Consider the following 20,062-nt stretch of genomic DNA (forward strand, 5'->3'; position numbering starts at 1 on the left):
AGGGGAAAAGGGAAACTGCAAGAGGAAAATATTCAGCATGTGGCTGTGTCCAAGCACACAATCTCCAAGGTGAAGCATTCAGTCTGAGAAGAGACTTTGCTGCCTCTTCCGTGTCAGCCACATGAACATTGTGGCTGCTAACAGTGTAGAGGAAAGGTCTCTTCTCCAGAATACATATACAAACCAAGGAAAGACCATTCACAAGATGGATTCTGGCTAATTGGTTGCCTGCAAGACAGAAGTTGTTGCTTGGGGTGTCAGGTCTTAAATCACCTTGCTTTGGAATCCACAAAGGAGCTTGTTGCTCTGATCACAGGCAGGCTGATTAGAGAAAAAGGTTTTATGGTTAAGAAAGCGCACCAAGGAAAATATGCTCAAGCTCCAGTCTGTCCTACATGAAAGCTGCGGTCCAGGACTTCCGTCCATGAGATCCTTTACCTGGCTACTGAATGTTAGCCGATGTCCTGACAAGGTCCACACAGTCTTAGCTTTTATCATGTCTTCTACCAAATGCAGACCAGGAACGATGTGCATTCTGCACAAATGCTCAGCAGTGGTATCCTTTGGGGAATAAAGACCACACAAAGAAGATAAATGACATGTTCTTTCAAGAACCTCATTTACTGAAAGACCCATGACATTACCTTTCTCCCAGCTAATACACACAGAGAAATTCTTAGCATACAAGATTGAGCTTCCCTCTTCATTTTGGTTCACTGGTGTAGCACTGTGGCAAATCTTTTGCTTCTGTTTGTATGCACATTCAAACACAAGAAGACTGATTAACCTGCAAGTGACTTCAGAGGAATCTCCTAGACAGAAACCTACTGGATTTGGACAATTTAAAAACCATCCTTGCATGCTTCAGATTATAAAACTTGCCGAAGTTCCCCATACACAATCTTTGTTTATGTTGGACCACGTAGGTGGTCTAAGCTGCTGAATTTACATTTAGTAAATTTACAGCTAATGTTCCTGGCATTTGTAGGTTAGGAGTTGCTCCCTAGACTATATATGAGTTACTGCTGCTGCATAGATAGCTTTGCTATCAAGCAAAGGAATGATATTTCTAAACCAGTTGAAAATGTAATGTTCAAGTGGGGTTGGTCTGTCTGGATTATTTTTAAGACATTTACTTTCTCATATCCAAGTGCTACCTGCAAGCTAGCTGCCACCTGAAACACAACAGGCACCTTGTATGAGCCACATTTGTAGCTCGTGTGCTAATTTTTAGCTCTGTCCTGGAGAAATGGCTTATATACCTTCTCATCCTCATGAGGAATAGCCTGGTTGGGAGCTTAACTGTGCAAAACCTACTGCAAATGAACACAATTTTATTAAAAAAAAAAAAAATTATGACCTGCAGGACCTGCTGAAGCCTAGAATTCTCAAACTCTTGTCCTGGCTCCCATAGCAGTTTTCTCCAGCACTGCCATATGTGCTGTCTCCATTAATAAAATGAGCTCTTCTGAAGAAGTTGATACCATACCCACATCTAGGGCCACAGGCCCAAAATCCAATACTTTGATGCAAATCTCAGCCCCTTTTGAAAACCCCACCCTCAAGTAGTGAAAAGCCACCTAAAGTTATGAGAATAGTCACACACAGGAGGTTCGAGCTTTAAATGAAGAATGGCCAGAAAAACTTACACTTCCTGACATTATAAACAAACTCTGTCAATATTGAAGAGAGAGAGAGGTTTTAAAAATAATGAGAGGGATATAACATCCTCTATGAGACTGCAACTTAACCAGACAATGAAGAGTCTTCCCAAGAGATTGCTTCTATAAATACTGCCTTCCAAAGTTCCTCTCTCATGTGTCAATCAGTTTTTACAGGCTGCAGAACTCAGGCAGGAAAGAAGCCTAAGACAGCAAAAATTTGCTAAAACCAAGAAAACTTACGTTAAATTCCATTCTATCGTGAATCGGAAGAAGGGATGGTACAAAGACTGTGAAAGGCCCGTATTTAGTCAGCAACACTGAGCAACCAGAAGCTGTAAAAAGAGTGGCAACAAGAAGTATTTACTTGGCGTATGATTTAACTCCAGCAATAATTATTCCTCTTGTTAACAGCACAATTCAATCTAGACATTTTTGGCCTGATACAAGTAACTAGTACTTGTTTACAAGGAACCAGAGGGAGTCTGATATTGCTACCACAGCCCAGCTTGGTTGCTGTTAGTTTTAGCAGTTGCCCACAAGATTTCTGAAGGATTGCTGGTGACTTTGGTCCACTTTGAATCACTACTGGAATTTGCAGAATATTCATAATAATTTTGTTCCTACATGCTTACTACCTTATTCTTGGGCCAAGTGTCCTCTGTCTTCCCCTTAAAACAACTAATTTTTGGGTGTCATCAGGATTTACTGAAACTAAATACTTCTTGAGTAGCTGCTACGAACCCACAGTTGTCACTCTCCACTCAGTCGTCAATGGCCCATCAACAAAGTCCACATCAACAAAGGTCATTAGGTATTAAGTCCCACCGCACAGGAGTTAGGAACCCATAGATTTTCAGGCGGTTGCCCATAGCACAAATCATTACAGAAAACATGCAAAAAATGAGTGTTGGCAACACTGATACGTAGCAGGGAAGGGTATTCACAAAAGCTAAGCTGAGCTTTGAGCCCTATCTCTATGCTTCTCTTAAGTTAGTGGAGATAGAGAAGACTGTGCAGAGCATGAGTTGGAGAAGGGATCTAACATAAATATGCTTTGGCATGAGCTAAAGGGTTCTCATTCTTTCCTTGGATTACAGTGGGGCAAAAATTAACCTTTGCAGATATCGCTCCCCACACTTGCAGTACACGGGTTCTAAAACAGCCTATGCTTTGCAAAGCAATTCCTCACTCAGAAAGCACCACGGTACATAGAATAAAGCCTTTTCATCTCTATAATAGCCACTCACACATGCGTGCTGGCAAGGAGGCTGTTTAAGGCTTAGTAGATGTTCTACTAAGCAGAGGACCCACGGCACATCAGCCTCAAGCATCACTGCTAGAAAACGCAGCAAAAGCTGAAAGATTGCTGAGCCTTCAACATAGATACTGCAGGTGGAGGCCCACTGCTGGTTTGATACAAACAGGTTTGAATCACACCCCCAAGGCATGTTTTCCTTCTTCTGCAGATATGGTACATCCTTCACCAGGACTGCCAAATACCTAATACTCGTCCACAGTGCTCTCTGCAACAGTATCCTCAATTCACAATCCAGAACTGGTAATACGAGTTCAGAGATGTGATGTGTTTAGTTTTGCAGCCCATGGTCATACACTGCAAAATAGATCTATCATGCTGAAAGGCTTTTAACCTTTTCTGACACACTTTTGTCCCCACATTTGCTCCATTTCCCAAACAAATTGAAAAGACATTTACCAAACATTTTCTTGGCGACGTTTAATTTCCTAGCAAACCTCCCTCGTGAATTATGCTGATTTATCTCGCTCAAGAGATCTTTATAACAACTTCTCCCGTCTCCAATCTCCCCTTCTTTACATACACAGCTAAGAGACAAGAATGAAACATAACAAACCATTAAAAAACAGTTTGCAACACGTTCAACAAATGTGATCAGAACAACATCTCAATATCTACACTTGAAAGACAAACCCCGGCTTTAAGGTGTAGGTAAGAGCTTAGTAACTTCTGCCTAAACTAAGTGACAGGAGAAAAGATGCATACTGCTGGAGTGCAAGCAAATTTGGACCTACCCAACGAGAATGAAGATGCTTTCTCGGATACAATCAACAGAAGGATTGTCTGCTCTAGAGTTCAGGGTACAGGTAGGCACAATATATTTATCGACACCTTTCTAACTAGATATTCAGTCTGTACCAGTCATTACAGCATCTGAAAATTTTAGGTAATGCGTAAAAACCACAGGTTAAGTGAAAATCTAGCAAACTTCTCCTATGTGACCCCACGGCTTCAGTGAGAAGTGCCAGCTCAAGCACATCAGTTAGCTACGGTTCGTCTTAGACTTAATGAGGGCCCCAGAAAGGCTAATGACTTTTCCAGAAAAGCTTATCTACATGTGAAAATCTCTGTCCTGATTCACACGGATTTATAGTCATTACTCAGAGATTACTTAAGATCATTGGACGATAACCATGTTTTTTCCCGTTTGGGTTTTGTCCAAGTATCGGCTCAGCTCTTTCTGTTTCAGGGATGCAAAGACATGCGACACGGGAGGAATTTGACATTACTCCAGCCTCAGAGGGCTGAGTGCCAGCTGTTGGGGAACAGACATACTAAGGCAGGGACCATGCTGAACACCGGGTCCTGCACTTTGCTAGCGTATCTTCAGAAAGGGAAGCCACTGTATTTCAGTTCTGGCCTGGAGCAGACAATGAGCAGGGGGATGCTAACAGTTTTAGCAGCACTGGAAAGGAAGGGTCAAGGAGATGGGACTGCTCTTTCCCTCTTCAGTCTCTCAGAGAAGCTCCACCTTTTCTTGGTAACACACAAAATTCTCGGTGAAGCCTTCTCTGGTGTCTGGGAGGCCATTATGCAAAAATAATCCTAGATCTGGCAATATTTCCCATCTAAGGGGTATCAACTTCTAGGTGTTCTGCTCCAGAGGACTAAATAAGGTCTGATGTTTCTTCCGTCAACTTCCCCCTTCCCTGTCAATCTGCAACTCTAATTTATTTCTTGCTTACAGGCCTGAGTGGGAGGACAGCCAAAGACTTAACCCTCAGAATCAAATGTGGGCAAATGGGAGCAAACAAGTCACACATCTCCCTTTTAATAATTGATTATTGAGTGATAATACCCTACTACCACCACCAGCTTGGGGAGCTGTATCTCCAGTTCACATCACAGGACTCTGCTGACCCAGATTTAAAGCATCTTGTGACCCACATGCCAAAATTTACAATGACTGATGTAAAACTCTCTACTTTCAATGGGCTTGTTACAAACAGGATCTTCTCAAAAGGTGACTCTGGCCCATTCTCCTCAGTTAGCTCTCAGTTTCTTCAAAATTCAGCTCATCCAAACTCAGTTTCCATTCTAGCTGCAGAATAAGCTTCTTTAATAACAACCTTTAAACTGGCTTACCTAGGATTCCCCTGAGAATTAATTTCACACGTGGAAGTCAAGTCGCAAAAATACTGCCGGCAATCGTTGGGAAATACAGAACACTCGGATGAAGGAGTTCTCCTACTCATCCCAGGCCTGCAAACACAAGATGCCTAAGGGAAGGCAACACAGTGATTATAGACTTGCATTCATCACCTTTTACCCAACAAGTCACCATACAAAAGAGCTGTCTGGTTTCCCTTTGCAAAATCTAAGGTGAGAAGAGCAGATTTGACCAACATGATGGTGAGCTCATTTGAAGAACTTCTCACCTGGCCATTCTTCAGACCCTTACAGGTTGCTGACATGTTGTTACTGCCCTTACCTCTCCTGGACGTCTGTAAACACAAATGGTAGAGTTTTCTGGGCAGCCTCCATTGCTGTCAACACAAGGGTTTATGGGCTGGCAAATCTTCCCATCTCCTTGAAATCCATCTTTGCAGGTACATTGATACTTTCGTGGTCCAAGAACCTTACATACAGCGAAGGGGGAGCATGGAGAAGCAGCACAAGGATCCAGAGCTGCAATTAAAGAGACGAGAGGTGAGAGTAACCAAATTTCTGTTTTCAAAACAGCACTTACTGCAGCACAGCAGAATGCAAAAGGCCTGGAAAGAACAGGACATAAGGAATTTATACTATTAAACTTCTAAAATTTCCCAGGAAAACAGAATAATTTCAGACAGCAGATGTTTTGGGTTTTTTAATCTGAGGAATTTGGATGACACATTCTTTATGTTACTTCAGTAACAGAAGTGTGAGTGACAGAGGATGCTTGGATTTACTTCTGAATTTCCATCATCTGAGGATGTATGAAACTGCAGTTTGGTCAGCAAAAACTGCAAAAAGCCAGTGAAAATAGAGCTATCCATAGCTAGCTAATCACATGCATTTTATTGACTTTCTTTTAACAAAACAAATTCACAAACTTAAATTTGAAATCAGTGAAGAAATCCTCCAGTTACAAGCCTTATTATTTAAACTGGTATAGACTCACCAATATCCCATTGTCATGGTTATTCAGTACATACTTATAGCGAGTGCTGGATGGAACCTGCCACTCTAATTCATTTCTTGCTTTCAGGACCAAGTGAGAAGAGAGCCAAAAACTTAGCCCTTAATCTTAAAGGGATTCCTAAAAACCAGGTTCTTAATCCTCCGCAGTGAAGTAGGCATTGTATTCACAATATTCAAATTCATCCAGAGATATCAGTGCAATAAGATTTTTCCAAACAGGGGTCCATTTAGGGTTACAGAGAAGTTTCTCACCTTGGCAAGTGTTCCCACTTTTTCTGTAGCCCAGCTTGCAGTCACACATTGCTGTCCCATCCCTTACCACACATTCACTGTTGGCCTCGCATGTCACGCCTTTGCAAAGGGGAAGTTCTGGAATCACACAGCAAAGAGAGTTTCCCTTTGAGAATGCAGGGTACTGCTGGAAGATAAAACTTACCTTACAAAATATTTGGAAATGAAGGCAAATGTGGTTTCCAGAGGCCCCCAAGCTGGCACAAAAGCCAGGGAATATAAGTAGCGCGGACAGCTCTAAATTACTGGCAGCCTACAGGTAGTCAGGTCCCACAAGGCTTAGAGAGAAGAAAGGATCTATCTGGTTTCCAGAGAAAGAACAGAGGCACAAAGAGATGGTACATCTCAGCCACTATCACAGAGTGGGGAACAGACCCCATCTTTTCCCTCTCTCTAGATCTCCAGTGCTCAGATCATCTTCCCTCTACATTCCCAAGCTATTAATTACCCCCCCAGCTCCTTTTGGGACACATGCATCCAAGCCCATGTCATCGTCTAGCTCTAACAGCCCCTCTGCAGCTACCAATGTATTTACCTTGGTCGCACCTGGGGCCAGTGTAGCCTCCATAGCACGTGCAGCTTCCATTCCCAGCGACGCCACTGTTGCATTCCCCGTGCACACAGTCACACACTGCAAGAAAAGTCCAGACAAACCTGACCTTCAGCTACAAGGCAGTGCATAGGGCTCCAGGCATACATTGGCCAACTGCCCTGGGACTTGGCACCCTGATTTCCCACCAATAATCCGCGGCAAACATAGCTCCTTTCAAAAATAAGGCCATGCCAGTCAGAGCTTACAGAGGGCAAACTGCATGTCCTGGGGTCAAGAAGACAAAGTGCAGCCCTGCAAGAGCAACCCCGAATGCAAGATCTAGACCAGCTTTTCAGGCACGTGTTTTAACTTCCCACTCCTCTAAGTCACCTGCAGCCAATGTGGAAAGAGGCAGTGTTATGAGAGCCTAACACATCCGTGATCCCAGCATCAATGTCATTGTGTAAGCACAACCACCGAGATCACACCTATCTCACCTGCATGGATACAAGGGAACCAGGGGCTGGGCAAAAAGGGCACCTTTAACAGCCAGGCTGCACTGGTCACAAATCACCTCCAAAAATGCCATACATGAGAAGAAACACTGTGTATTTTAATTTTGTAGGGAGGGCAACAAGGAAGAAGCTGGGAGACAAGTGGAGCAGTTACAGAAGTCTGTAAAACAGTCGTGAAGTGAGTGGGGGTCGCTTCAGGGATGTAGGTAACAGTCTGGCTAAAATGAGAGAGGAAACTGGGATAGGCCTGGTAAGGGGACAGAGAGATTTACAATAGGAAAAATGGACTGATTTGAGTGAAAGACTGAGAATCATTTGTCTAATGGGACAGTGGAAAAGGGCACAAAGACAAAATGCCAAGACACCTGGTATTGAACACTGCCAGCTGGCACCTTCTCCTCCTCTCCAGCATCCTTCCTCACTCAACCTCCCCTTCCTCTTTCCTTGCTCTCAGTTATTTTTGTGGAGGTTTCACCTGAATTACTCATCCTTACCTGACTGACAGTCTGGGCCAAAACGATTTTCACCTCGACAATTCTGGCAGGCAAAACCACCGTATTGCTCCTAGAAGGGCCCCAAAATGTCCCAGACGTTATTTTTCTGTATCATTGCATTGTTCCACACATTGTTATAGTTCAAAGTCTCTCCCCATTTCTGATTTCTGTGACAGCTGAAGCAATACATTGAAAAAAACTGATCTGTCCAGTGCTGTAGTAGTATTAACCAGCCCCCATGGCAAAGAAGATCACAGTGTAAGCTGACACACAAAGGGCATGCAAAATGCCAGCAAAACTCTGGTGGGCATTGAGGAAACAATGTCCTGATCACAGACAGACAGGAATGTACCAGCTGGCTTCTGATATCTCTCTGAAAAAGGAATTTGGAATTCACTAATGCCAATAGGACTTTTCACATTGATTTTACAGGGCTTGGGCACCTTCAGCATATATTTTAATTGATATAAGGTATCTTTGAGTTAAATCCAAACCCCACTTTTCTCAAAGAAGGTCCCAAGAGGTAGGGTTTTAGCTCACAATGCTATTAATTAAGGAAGCGGTAAAAACATACAATTCATAAGAGAAAGTTTCAAGTCTGACACTGACCCATTAAGCTAAAAATTTTAGAAACATTACTCTGTACCAATCAAATGTGCAGGAATTGTTTATGCTTTTGCTGTACTAAGTCTGGAGCTGTAAAGAAAACAATAAACACCTGTCCTAAATTCTCTTTCTATTCTCTCCTGCTTTTCCTGAGAGAGGGAGGATCTGCCTGCCAAGGTGCAGGACCAATTCATTTGGGAAGTGTATCATCCAAACCTGGAAAAGGTGCAGCTCATTAAAAGCCAAGTATCTCAGGGCTTCTTGCAGCCACAGACAGACACTGATCATTTCAACTGATCAGAGTGTTAAATTAATGCAATTCTTTCTTCATTTCTCCCTAGAGATCCTTCACCATCAGTGTCTTAGTGCTACTGCAGACCACACCAACCCTCCAGGAAAACCATAGACACTGATACTGGAATGAAAGAAGCTGCTAATGACCTTCCAGGCAGAAAGGTAGCCTTCGTCCAAAGCATCTGCACAGATGCTATACAACTCCCTCTGACAAAAGCACATCACCCTCAGAATAAATCATGCACTGACCTTGCAGATGCAGGTCCCGTTTTGCTGCATACCATCCAAGCATGACCCATGGCCATTGCAGGGATTTTGAAAGCCACCCGGACACTCTAGCAGGCAAAGAGACAGGCCAGACAAGATTAGATTGAACAACCAGCACTGTATCCCCCTTTCCATCTCCTTTTCCCCCAGGCATTCCAGTTGTGCAAAAGCAATGGCCTCTTCCTGATCAAAGTCCCTGCCTGCTTATCCAATACACCTAACACTGGCCCAGAGCTGGTGAATATGGCCAGGAGTGGCACCAAGGAGCAATTTGGCTGCTAGCTAAGAAAAGCCTTTTATTGAAAGTCTAAGGAAAAGTCCCAATGGCCCATAACTCACTAAATTTCAGCAAAGGCACTGAAACATGTTTTAAGATTGAGCCACTGCTGCTAGCATCAGCGAGAGGCGGTATCAAACACCTGAGGGCAGTTTTGCAACTCAGGACAGACAGAAGCCTGTTTTGCAAAGATGCTGAGCATTTTCAGCTCTCCCTGACTTCATGAAGAGCTGGAAGTGTGCTCAGAAAAACATGGTCCACACATCTTTGGAGTGGGGTACCTCCAAATTCTGGGGACTATTTCTGATAATTTTAGGCATGTGATTCCTCAGATGAAGCCAGTTGCTTATTCAAACCACTTTGTGTGAGAACAGGCTCAAGCACTCAAACAATCTCCCATTTTCTGCAGGACTGGAAAGTGTCCTTCCATATTCCAGCAATCAGTCATATGAGAAGTGTTTAGCTTGGTAGGTCTTGCTTTTGGATTTCTGAGACAAGACAAAACAAATTCTCATTACTTGGCATAAAACTGAGTAGGAGCTTTGGGATGGTTATTTTCACCTTGGGTTGGAATTGCTAAGTATTTTCTGTGGCTGAATGGCTGCCTAACTCCAGACTATACAGAAGCACACGTGGCACACACACTGCAGACTAGAGGGACGTCAGAAAGAAATATCTTCCTCTTCCTTTGGAAACTTTTTTAAAGAGGAACAAAAACATCCCTTTCCAAAAGCTTATTTTTAAAGAAGAGACAAAAGGAAGTTCCACCAAAGGAGGTTATGTTATATGTTAAATGTAAGAGGATTCAACTCATCCAAAGCAAAGAGATTCCTTCCCCATTATATTCTGAACCTCCCAGACAGATAACAGAGGTCTTGTAAGTGTTTGAGGAATAATGAAAATTAATCACCTCAATGCAGATTTAATGCTTCCTTTTAAAACTGGTTTGACTTACTCAACAGCTAGAGAGCGTCGTAAAAAGATGAAAAACTTACCATAGCACTCCGTACCCCAGAATCCTGGACAGCACTTTTTCTCCTCAATTTCCTTCTTACATATGTGATGGCAGCCTGGCTGGGAAAGTGTATTTTCTCCTAACTTGACAGTGTATCTTAAAAAGAACAATCCAAGATTCATAATTGCAACACAAACATACCAAACGCCTGTTAGAGGGTTTCTAAGCAATCACATTGCAGTGCACTGAACTCTGAATGGAAGAAGGGCACTCATTCCCTCTGCCATACATGCACACAAGAGTTTGCACTTGGGTTATGTCTTCTCTAAGGATGCCCATTGATTTGAGCCTCAAAGATCGGTTACAAGAAATCTGCCAGGGACTGGACATGAGACAGGACCTTGGGCAGTCTGAGGGCATCAGGACAGAAACCTTGGATGCTGGAGGGTTAGACAGCATAGAAACAAAGTTAGGATCTCCAGGGTGACTCAACATTTGACTTCACACCTAAAATGACCTTGAAAGAACAAAATCTCCTTGCAGGACTTGTCCCTTTCTGTCTTGCACTAAAGATTCCAGATTGGGATGCTGGAAATTTGGATTTAATAGCTGTGTTGCTCACAGGTTCTCCATTCAATCTTGGACAAACCCCTTAAAACCCCAAGAGAAGCATCTTCTTTTCAACCATTCATCCATCACCTCTACACACAGGGTAAGCCCTTGGTGGCAGTGTCTCTTGTTCGGCATGTATGCAGTACAGAACTATTCCTGGCTCTGTCCAACAACCACCATGACAGCAGATAACACTCAGAAAAGCTGCATACACTCACATTATTCTTACGCTTCATTTTATTTTTGGCACAACATCCTTCCCAAAAGGAACTTGGAAATTGTCTCAATAGCACTGCCGCTTTGGCTTCAATCTGACTCCTATGCATGTCTGTGCAAAAACTGCTATAAACTGCAAAACTGCTACAGCTATTTTTAAAGTATTTCGACAGAATAGTGAATCACAGAAAACAGTAGACAATGGAGCTATATTTTAACAGTTAACATTCACTACTGAATAGATACACAAACAATGATCTATAGTGTTTCATTTTTTAAAAACTTCCTGGTAAATTCAGTTTTCCTTCACTCTTTTCCTATTAGAGCCAAGCTCAACAGAATAAGAGCAAGGAACACATGAACAAGCAATTGTCATAAAGCGAACTAGGAAGGTAAAAAGTTCAGAGGATTATTGCTGGAAGCTGGGAGGATATACAAGGGGAACTATCATTATATTATTTTCCTAATAATCCACTACAGAATTCTGAGTCTGAATTAGGTTTCTATGCTAGACAGACCTGTGTTAAGTTGCTACATCAGGATTAGCAAACTCAGGTTGTTTAGGGCAAGTTAGAGGTAATTAGCATGTAATTTGTTCTGTGGATATACAACCTTATGCCCAGCAAAAAGTCCATGGGATTTGCAAGGAGACAAAAGCAACAACAATAGGGGCCATAAATCTGTTTTTATACATCTAAAATCAAAATTCCTTGGAGCTTTAGAGCTCAAAAACCATATGTGTTCTCCTGAAAGCATACACACTACTCCTTGCATAGCAGAGCTGCACCAACACCTTAACATGGTTAGGAAATAGGCCTTACCTGCAGTCCCTCACTCCTAATCCTTGGGTGGTCTTTAACCAGCCTTTTGGACACACCATTTTAGGTGCTGCGGCACAAGCAGTACATGCTGTATTCAAGGTAAACATCGTCTTGATATTGCATCGCATGGATTTTAACTTAAAAAAGAAAAAACAGAATGGAAATAAGCCCAAAATTAAATTGTTACCCTAGCCACTCATCTTGCCAACCTTTAATATCTTTATCAACATTGCACCATTCTTTAGATACCACCGGGGAGGGCAGTCACCAGTGTACACCACACACTCATACGGGCTAAACTATCACGTCGTGCTGCTGTATGCTACTCCGCTTGGATCTCAGCTAGAAGGCAATAGGGCACATCACAGCTATCTCATCTTTCCCCTACGCCTCACAGCAAAAATTCTAACCATTTCTAAAATAATCATAACTGTGCACTGTTAATTTAAGCTGATCTTTTATAAACATGTGGTAGTGGTATGTGAGGACAAGCCCTAAATTAATGCTTCTTTGCCAGAAGACACCGAATTAAAATGCAACACAACATTTCTCTTCCATGCCATTGATGTGATCCTTTTCACTGGTGGTTTCATTGCTGTTCTACAGGTCCAAAGAACCAAATGCACTAGCTCAGTCTATTTCCCAGAGCCCAGGAGCTGCTCACACAAACATTTCTCATGGCAATTGTCTTCAAGAAGGTGCAGGGGGGTGGATTAAAAGGAAAGGTGCTCTGCACCAATCTGACCACCTGGATGGCCCTTGATGCTTTGACCCTAGGTGAGAAGACTCCATAAACATTGGCAAGAAGATCAGGTAGGAGACTTGGATAATTCACATGGCTGGTGATAAATTCAGCACGAGTCCTTCCACCCAACCAGAATAACTTCAGGGGTTCAGGTTTCCTCACAGGGCTTTTCTGTACCCCTGTATCCAGCAATCCTGCTTCTCCAAATGGAACACAGCCAGAGCAGATGAAAACAGTACAGTCTCAGAGTCAATAACCATCATCATATGCCAACTTGTCATTAAAGCTCATGATTTTACCCCAAAAGTGTTTCCTTGAATTTCTAAACTCCTGGAGTCAAGCAACTGCACAGAAGCCTCATTGCTCATTTTAAAAAAAGACAATGTTTGCCACTGACGATGGCAGAGAAAAGCTGGGAGGCATGAGCTGTGTTTGCCCCAGAAGGTCACTGGCTGGGGAAAAACCACACAGCTCACCTCTACTGTGCCTCTACAGGCACTGTATTTTCTAAAAATAAAAACATTAGATCAAATTTTGGGAGGAGGCCTTGATCTGGGATTTTTTAAGCCAATCCTGAACAATGCTGTTAATGTAGCAGCTCTCCAGTGCCCAGAACTCCTTGTTTTGGATTCCCATCAGCAATCTCAGCTTTGCTTCCTCTGAACTTAAGCCCAAATGCATGCATTTGCCTCAAGGCAAGGGAGGAAACCCATGGCTTCCCATCAGTTATCAACAGTTCAGGAAGGCCCTCCCAGATGGTAGCCAGCAGACCCTGTCAGGAAAACCTCCTGAGAGATAACCCTCAAGTCCCAGGTCCACAGGGACATCGCCCTGGAATGGTTTCCTGACTCACACCCACATTCCCCCTGCCTGGAGTTGTTGAGCTTTCTCTCACCTTCATGGATCCATTTTCTGCAGCCACACATGCAAAAATGCTGCCCAAGGAAGAAAGTGATTTCTGTGTCTGTTGTTGCCCTTCACATGGATATTAATTTCTAGTTGTGCATCTAGGGCTTGCTTTACCATACAGTAGCCTCCACTTCCTTTGGTGGCAGAATCCCCACCAAAGGAACCTGTTATGTCAAGGACTCCTTTGCATTATCAACAGCTGAAAACCAATCCGACATCCACCAAATCCACCTATCCGTGTCCTGTGAGCACCAGCTTTACTGATTTTATCCAGCAGGACAGAGATCAGCTTTGCTGTTCCTTATGTTTCCACCCCACTGGCACACAGTGCAGCCAAAGGAGATTTCCCCTTTTTCAAAACAGAAGGACAGCCAATATGGATGAATAAACGAGGTGCTACCTCCAGAGTACTCTGTCTCAAAAGATCAGCAGTGCCATTGATGGGGTAGGGAAGAAGTCCATCCAACCAGCTGATTCAAGTACAAATTAGGACTCCAGATTAAAGCTGGGCTTTTGAAAGGAGCCAGTTGAAGCCAGGCACATGGTTCTGACAGAATGGTACATCTCCTGCCTTTCTAGTCCCATCAAATCCCAGCTTTAACCTTCACTGAGACAATGCCTCAGAAAGAGGAATGGGAAGATGCCCAAGGAAGAAACACAGAGGTGGACATCTTCCCATGAGTTATGATGTTAATGTTGTCAGAATTACCCCACAAACCTTTATCAGGTGTCTGAGGCACCCCATCTGTATGAAAAAGACCACACAAACAATAGAGCACAAATCACTAAATTAAAACTCTCCAATCTTCTATTTCATCTTTACTTCCAGACATCAGGAGTTAGCTGTCAGACACAGCTGAGCCATTAAATGTGTTCTCCGTCATGGTGGTGGAAGAAGACACCATTATTCACACATTGCTCCATTTTCCTTCTCTTTCCTTCACCAATGTGGCTCTCTTTCTAAATGGAGAGGGACACTGGGAGAGGAGAAGGGCTGTTACTCCTCCCTGTTGGCATCTTTAATTACTTGCAGGACTCTAAGACAAGATAGTTATTGTAGAATTCCCCCTACCCTACCTTCCTGGGACACTTCATGAACTTTAGGCAGCTTTCCAGTAAGATCTTCCCCTTTTTATAAGGAAATACGCTTGTGTCAGCAGCAACAGGCAGGAGGAAAGAGGAAGAAAACAGCTGTGCGGAAAACGATAAAAAAAAAAATTTCCCTTCTTATTTGAGTGACAGAACTGATGAAGCAGTCATTTTCTGGAGTGTTTTGCTTCTTAGGAAAGCAGAAGAGGGAATCAAGGGACATAAATGCGACAGTTTGGATACTTAGGTTTTGGAGAGGATGAAAGATAGACAGGAGTTTGAGTCAGAGGTGGCTCCTGGGGCACAGCCTCATGGAAAACAATGATGCACTGCTCCCTTGGGCTCATCTGTGACCGCTGTTTCTATGTTTGAAGACACTGGAGAGGAAGCAGCGAGGGGGAATATCTGTCCCTGTGATGCAGCAATGCTGCCTGGTGGGCTGAGAGTCAGTGAGGTGCATGATGGCTATGCCAGCGAAAAGGGATGAAAAGAGTCACCGTTCCGATCAGGTGATGTTGTGAGCCTGGACTGTATCACACTTTGGGTACAAAACAACAGAAAAGGAAGACTGGTGCTCTCAAACAGCTCCAAAATTAAAGGAGGCTTTTAAAGCAGAAGAACTTCTAGCTGTAGTTGAAAGAAGTTAAGAGCCAGGGTGCCTCTGTCCACACTGAGCTCTATCTTGCTGGGGCTGGACTGTGCTCTCTCCCCGTGCTCAAACACATGCATGTGCATGAGCAGCCACTGCCCTCTGTGCTAAGCTGAGACATATCTGAGCTTCTGGATGCTGCAGTGTTTCCTTCCCTCCTCTCACTCTGACACAGATGTCCCTTACTTCTCAAGTGCTCACGTTTCTCTTATTCCATTCTCAAAAGAATAAGCTGGGGAGGGTTTTTTAAGGGCTAGTTTAATTCCCCTCATTTCGCCCTTTATCTTTTCCTTCCAAACCGTAACACAAATCCTTCTGCATGGCAAAATCTCAAGGAAGAAAGAAAAACACATTTGGACGTCAGTGTTCGGCTCCAACAATCCTGGGAGCCAGTTCTGGAAACAGCCATTATCTAATGAATCACCAAGTTTCCAGTGCATTTGCCCTTTACAAAACAGAGCTGTAGACACATGCTTGAGTCATTATAGTGATGCACCTCCCCAAGAACTTCTCAATAACACTTTAGCTGAACAGACCAGTGGCTCCTGGACACACAAACCCTTCGCCTTTGTCCAAGGAAGACACTTTTCAGCACGAGGATGAACAATCAAGCTCAGAGATCACATAAGACAAGATCTACTATTGCCCTGGGTGTTCCCCACCAATCTCAGCTGCAGAGCACTGGAGGCACATGGATGCAGAGAGCACTCCCCTCATTTCCCACCTGCCTACATTCCTCCTCTAGCACAGCCTGGGACTGGCCTCCGCCCAGCAGAAAAACCTTCACGGTTCTCACATCTGCTGCATCTACCCCAGCCCATACCAAGAGGTATACAAAACCCAAATCAGGCTAATAGATATGCTGTCATATTTGAGCCATCAAATCAGAGCCCTGAGGCAACTTCACTGAAAAACAGCTGGCACAAAATCTCTCTTTTGTCTCTTGATGGCCCCTGCAAGCCAACTGAGGCCTCTTGTGGAATCACAGCACTTCTACTGCAATCGGATCCAGTGGCCATCCTAAACTATCAGAGAAGACTTCATCAGACCCTTGGTTTTCCTTACCTCCCATTATAACCTTCCAAATGTTTCTTCTCTTTCTCCAAAGAGGGAACCTTTTGGGGAAAAAACTCTAAAAGGGAGTTATTTTTCCTGGATTAAATAAACTGCTCCAGAGGTGATTAAAAATATTTCACTTCTCTGTGAGTGGGTACTCATTACCTGATATTTTAACTGTTTCACACCAAGCCAGACACCTCAGCGATTATAGAAATCAACACAGTGTCTCAAGGTGAAGAGACCTAAATTTCCACTTACACCAGCTGAAGATGTGAGCCCATGCCTCTGAATGCACTACTATACTGGAACCCATCTGCCTGGAACCCATGCCTCCAGACAAACAAAAAACACCAGCAGAGACACTTCTTCATGTTTGTGCTCAAGTCACCTTAATGATCGTACAAGCCTAAAGGTTCATGAGGTTCTTACCTTATTTGTATGCTTATTAGTCATTTATAGCCCTTTTATGAAAGGGTCTATACAAGAGTTTCCACTCCAAGTTCTGACACTGAAGCATCTTTTCAGTGCTCTGGCTTTTTCTAAATTAAGTCTTTCAGACTCACACGCACCTTCCTTAGCACAGGTCTGTCCACTCCCCACAAGGCCCCTCTTTGTCATTCAAGACAAGACAACCCTTCTATAGCTCCGATCCCCAGGGAATAAGATTTCCAAATGCCCCACACAACTTCTGACTTTGTAGGCCAGTTCATTCCTCCAACAGCAGGACACAAGAAGGGCGATGGCAGAAGACAATATAGCACGAATTAGTGTGAATTCTAGCCTGCAGAAAATGGGATGCCTCGCCATGGAGCCTAGAGAATAGATTTACAAAGGCATCATACATTCTTCTGGATGCTGCTGCTAAACACAAGAATGGAGATAAAGGAATCAACAGAAAATCAACAAAATTGAAACAAAATCAAAACAAAATGGAAATTATTCCACACTCCTCATTGGGGAGCTGCTGGGAAATGTACTTGAAACAAAGGTATCTACCCTGTTGCAAAGCAACAATTTGATGAGATTTAAAATTTTTTTCTTTATAAAATTCTCCTAGGAAACTTATGGACCTGTCCTGCCAGATGCTAAGCTCCCATCACACATATTGAAAATAGCAGAAGACAAAGATGCTGAGTATATCCCTTTCATATTGCTACTTTTGCATTCAGTGCAGAACATAAATACAAATTTAATCTGATCTAAAACTCAAGCAGCTCCCTTCAACCCTATTTTTAGTTCCTCAGTTTAGACTACACACATACCCATACATAAGCAGAGAAGATACCTTACAGTCCTAAAGTTTAATTATGGATGTTATTCTGCACCTAACTAAATGTAAATAAAAAAGGCAGTTTTGGGGAGGACTATTTCATAACACACAATCATCCAAATATGAAGAACTGTTCAACGAACACTTAAACAAAGACTCACAGACTTACCTTCTGACTCTGGCAGTCAGCTGTAGGAGTGAAGCATGCTGCTAAGAAGAAAAACAGCAACCCAGGAGGATGCATTTTCATGCTTTTACAGGCAGGACCCTTTCCACAAAAGGGGTGGCGATAGAGGCTGCAATTTCTGTAAGATAAGACCGCCTACTAAGAATCAGATCCAAGACAAACCAGAGGTTAAAAGTAAACAGGGACAGAGCATTTTTGCACTGTGCTTTTTGGCTGCAAAACCTTCAGAAGTGGATCTGCTACTTCTAGTGTTACGTCTGAATCAATACCACCTTTTTCTTTCTTTCTATTCCTTTTTTAAATGCACAAGCAGAACTCCTTAGTAAAAGGTTTACTCAAAACAGGAACATCTACGGATTTCCTCTTACATATCAGTTCAAAACAGAAGGAAGGAAATCCTTAGTTTTCAACTAATTGGAATGAAAAGAGGTTAACTGTATACTTAACTGAAGGCAAATCCAATGGGCAAACTTAAATACCATGAATTCATGAAGGGTAAGATAACTTCCTTTTACCACTGATGTTAATATGTCCACAACACCTCAAACAGAAGGTAGACCAGACCATTGCCTATCCCAAAGTATGCATGAACAAAACAATGCAAGTGACATGCTGTGTTTCAGAGCAATAATGTAAGCACATCCTATCAATCAATCAAGCACTCTGGGTAGGCTTTGATAATTATTTAAAATATTTGAGTTTCTCAGCAAGAAAAGCATCACATTTTGCAGGTGCTATGGCAGCAATGGCAAAATACATCATTTTCCAAACACTCTGCTGACAGCTTGATGAATCCAAGGAGCACTTCCACAGCACTGAAAATAAGAAAGTCCCAAAATGGGATTAAAAAAAAAAACCTGCTAGCCTGAGGTATGGTCTACAATTTATTTTCTCCTTTTGAACATTACAAACAACCAAGAATTGATTATCGACAGATTTTACATGGACTTTGTCTCCCTGTGCTGCCAAGAGAACCCACTGTACTGAACAGTCCAAGAACTGTTTCTGTTAGTAACAAATCCTACTGAGCAATGAGGGATCTTTGAATTTTTGAGCCATTAATAGTACGTGAAGGTGCCTAAATGAAGCCAGGATAGGAAGCTATTCTTGTGTTTACATAAATAATTGAGAGCATTAGTATTTTTATGCCCCCTGCATACACGCAAAGATACACATGCTAACATATAAAGTATATAAGAACTGCTGTACTTACTAGTGCCGTTAATTGTGCTTTACCTCTTTCTCCATCCTACAGAGATAGCCAGCATGATGAACAGCCAGCACTATTATATATCATGCACTAACAGGAAGCAGATAAGTCACACAACCATCCACTGCAACCCATGTGAGAAGTACCAGCCCACAGTTCAATCTGACGGCTCAGCCCACTTGTCCTGTTACAGGACAACTGCAGCCCTGGGACCATCGCTGCCCAACAGACGGCCACTCTGTCAGGGTCAGAGGGTTCACACAGCTCTGGAAACCATTTGATAACCTGCAGATCTGCGAAATGAGACAAAAGCAAGATAGCTCAGACCAGTTCTGGTGGGATGGCAAAAAGCACAAACGGACAGTGGGGACGTGCAGGAGGTAGAAATAAACGGACGCCTGTGAAGTTGAAAGCAGACGACCTTTATTGCTAAAACACACACATATTTATAATCACATATTCTGCAAAGTCACTGTACACGCGCACAAGCATAAAATATGATTGGTTATATCAACTCTGTACACGCGCATAAACCTAAGACATAATTGGTTATACCACCTCTGTACACGTGCATAAACGTAGGACATAATTGGTTATACCAACTAAAACATGCGAAACTTGTCTCAGTCTAATTGGTCAAGATAAACTGCCAAATTGAGGTTCTTTGTGCCAAGTTCCCTTTATCGTGGAATGCGCACCTGTGTTCTTCTAATTGGCATCTTTCTTTTTTTGTCTTCTTGTTTATTCTGTTCAAGGTCTTCTAAAGGCATCTGGAATGCTCTTGCGACCGTTAGCTAAATATGTGTCCACAATTACCCCTTTTTTTGTTTTTCGTCAATTAACACCTGCTGTATTGCCCTTTGCAAAGATCTATGAACACAATTAAACAAACATGGTAAAAGCAACATTATACCTAATAAAATACATAAGAATAAAAGAAACCCTGATTTTTAACAAAGATA

General features: G+C 42.8%; 1 protein-coding gene across 4 annotated transcripts in view; it reads right to left on the reverse strand.

The window, feature by feature from the left end:
* Nucleotides 1–19,386, reverse strand: part of STAB1 (stabilin 1) — a 61,551-nt gene extending 42,165 nt beyond the window's left edge. The window contains exons 1-13 of one of the 4 annotated variants that reach the window (XM_052777149.1): nucleotides 19,104–19,386; nucleotides 17,873–18,008; nucleotides 11,983–12,119; nucleotides 10,374–10,489; nucleotides 9,084–9,169; nucleotides 7,935–8,004; nucleotides 6,929–7,024; nucleotides 6,355–6,471; nucleotides 5,411–5,607; nucleotides 5,065–5,198; nucleotides 3,379–3,506; nucleotides 1,905–1,996; nucleotides 439–561 (exon numbers count right to left, since the gene is read on the reverse strand). In XM_052777149.1, the coding sequence (XP_052633109.1) occupies nucleotides 439–561; nucleotides 1,905–1,996; nucleotides 3,379–3,506; nucleotides 5,065–5,198; nucleotides 5,411–5,607; nucleotides 6,355–6,471; nucleotides 6,929–7,024; nucleotides 7,935–8,004; nucleotides 9,084–9,169; nucleotides 10,374–10,489; nucleotides 11,983–12,119; nucleotides 17,873–17,953 (1,377 nt within the window). In that variant the 5' untranslated portion in view covers nucleotides 17,954–18,008; nucleotides 19,104–19,386. Of the gene's footprint in view, nucleotides 1–438; nucleotides 562–1,904; nucleotides 1,997–3,378; nucleotides 3,507–5,064; nucleotides 5,199–5,410; nucleotides 5,608–6,354; nucleotides 6,472–6,928; nucleotides 7,025–7,934; nucleotides 8,005–9,083; nucleotides 9,170–10,373; nucleotides 10,490–11,982; nucleotides 12,120–17,872; nucleotides 18,165–19,103 lie in introns of those variants that run through there. The other 3 variants (XM_052777150.1, XM_052777151.1, XM_052777152.1) reach the window with 3 other exon arrangements.
* Nucleotides 19,387–20,062: the final 676 nt, after the last annotated feature.

This window comes from Harpia harpyja, chromosome Z, assembly GCF_026419915.1.
Source record: "Harpia harpyja isolate bHarHar1 chromosome Z, bHarHar1 primary haplotype, whole genome shotgun sequence".
Lineage (NCBI taxonomy): Eukaryota > Metazoa > Chordata > Aves > Accipitriformes > Accipitridae > Harpia > Harpia harpyja.